This window comes from Eimeria mitis, genomic scaffold (genome assembly GCF_000499745.2).
Source record: "Eimeria mitis Houghton genomic scaffold, Emh_scaff5816, whole genome shotgun sequence".
Lineage (NCBI taxonomy): Eukaryota > Apicomplexa > Conoidasida > Eucoccidiorida > Eimeriidae > Eimeria > Eimeria mitis.
In genome coordinates, this window is record NW_013574063.1 from 1 (window position 1) to 1,710 (window position 1,710).

Genomic DNA, 1,710 nt, shown 5'->3' on the forward strand with positions numbered 1-1,710 from the left:
CTGTGGAGATCTACTGACATAGAGTTCGAGTGGGTATCGTAGGCACAGTATACGGCCACTGTGCATTACAGCACCACCACCGACGCTAGCGCCGCCGATGATATATTTCGGGTGTTTCCCGTTCCTTAAAAGGAATTTTAAATACGTTTTAGAGTACTTTAGGCGTCTCATGCTCACAACTACGCCTCCAGGCCTCGAGAATGGTTGGTCTCAAGTTCCTGTCTTTGGCCACCGCCACCATTTTCTTGCTGGACACCAACGGAGCAAACGCAGCTGGAAGTGCTGCCGACACCTGTGAGCCCTCTGAAACCTTGTTTATGAATCTATAGTATGCAGACAACAAGAAGAAAACAAGTTGAAATCGCACATGTTTGAAACGAGTGTGTGTGCAGACACGGCAAAGCGGGTGGACTGCTCGGCGTCAATGAACGAGGCCCGCAAACTTGTCGGCTTCGCCGAATTCACAGAGGGACAGACTGCAGAGGAAAAGCTCCCAATAGACCCGGTTTCCAAAACAGCGGGGGCAACCGGGACGACATACATCGAGTCAGTCTGCTCGGCGTTGAAAGCTGTAAGACGTGACACTGAATTCCTCAACAGCCAGCTCCCTTGTATGGGTTTCGACGCCATAGCTTACGCGCAGAAACACAAACACAAATATGCATAGGCGGTTAAATGCACCGTATTTATTTCCCAGCCTATCTCCCATTTGCTATGTCCACAAAACGAGCAGGGCGAAGCCTCTCCTGCAAAGTCAGGCGCGCTTGATGGCACCTACGCTTACGCTGTTCAAGAAGGAACCGATGCTGACTGCGAAGCCGCAGTGGACCACTGGAAGGCTGCCCTGTCCAACTTCAAGAGCCTACCTCCGCAGTACACAGAAGACACAGAGCTGTACAAAGACCCCCAAAATGTTTCTTTCATTTCCCTCTTCAACCCTAAGGAAAACCCGAAAGTGGACTGCGCATACTTCACCTGCCCAGCAAAGGAAAACAAGCCCAAACAGCAAAGCACCGATGTTGTTGGGGGCACGGGGGACAATGGTGAGAAAGACCCCAATGCCGACGAGGGCGATGGGGATGACGAGGAAGAGCCAGAGACGGGAGAAGGGAGTGAAACCACAACAGACAAAGAAGTGAAGGCGCTTCTTTGCATTACCACCCCCAATGCCCTCACACAAGGCGCCGCCCCATACACGTAAGTTGAATTTATGTGTGAACCTCACCTCGCTCTTAGGGGTTCACGCAAAGTGGGAGATGAAATGCATTTTTAGAGGGCCTTTGCTCCCAATAGATGCTGGCTGTCGGGAGCTGCGTGTGTGTCTCAGGCAAGCCCAGTGGGATCAGATCACCGCTGGACTCAACAAAAACGCTGCGCATGCACTACCTATCTCCCTTGGCTTTGCTGTTGCAGCAGTTGGCGTTCTCCTCCTATGAGCACTTCGTGGATCTCATTCCACTGTGCACACCGCCTATGGTTCGCCTCATGAAGAACCGGCTCAGTGCAAGCAACCGTTAGGCATGGCGTCGCATAAGCGCTTCAAGCATCAAAGGTAACGGGCATTAGCTCATTTCAGACCCAATGCCTTTTTGACAAGTGTCTGTACAGGCGTGCAGGGAACCTGGTGTTCCTTAGAGCATAGCCGATCAGGCTTTTTATGTGGACGCAAAGATATGAATATATGCAATATTGACGTAGCCTATGGAATAC

General features: G+C 51.3%; 1 protein-coding gene across 1 annotated transcript; it reads left to right on the plus strand.

The window, feature by feature from the left end:
• Positions 1-200: 200 nt before the first annotated feature.
• EMH_0084450 (SAG family member) lies at positions 201-1,436 on the plus strand (the record flags this gene model as incomplete). The annotated part of the gene is made up of 4 exons (XM_013500763.1): positions 201-294; positions 393-611; positions 759-1,197; positions 1,328-1,436. The coding sequence occupies 4 exons, from the start codon at positions 201-203 to the stop codon at positions 1,434-1,436; spliced, it is 861 nt and encodes a 286-aa protein (XP_013356217.1).
• Positions 1,437-1,710: the final 274 nt, after the last annotated feature.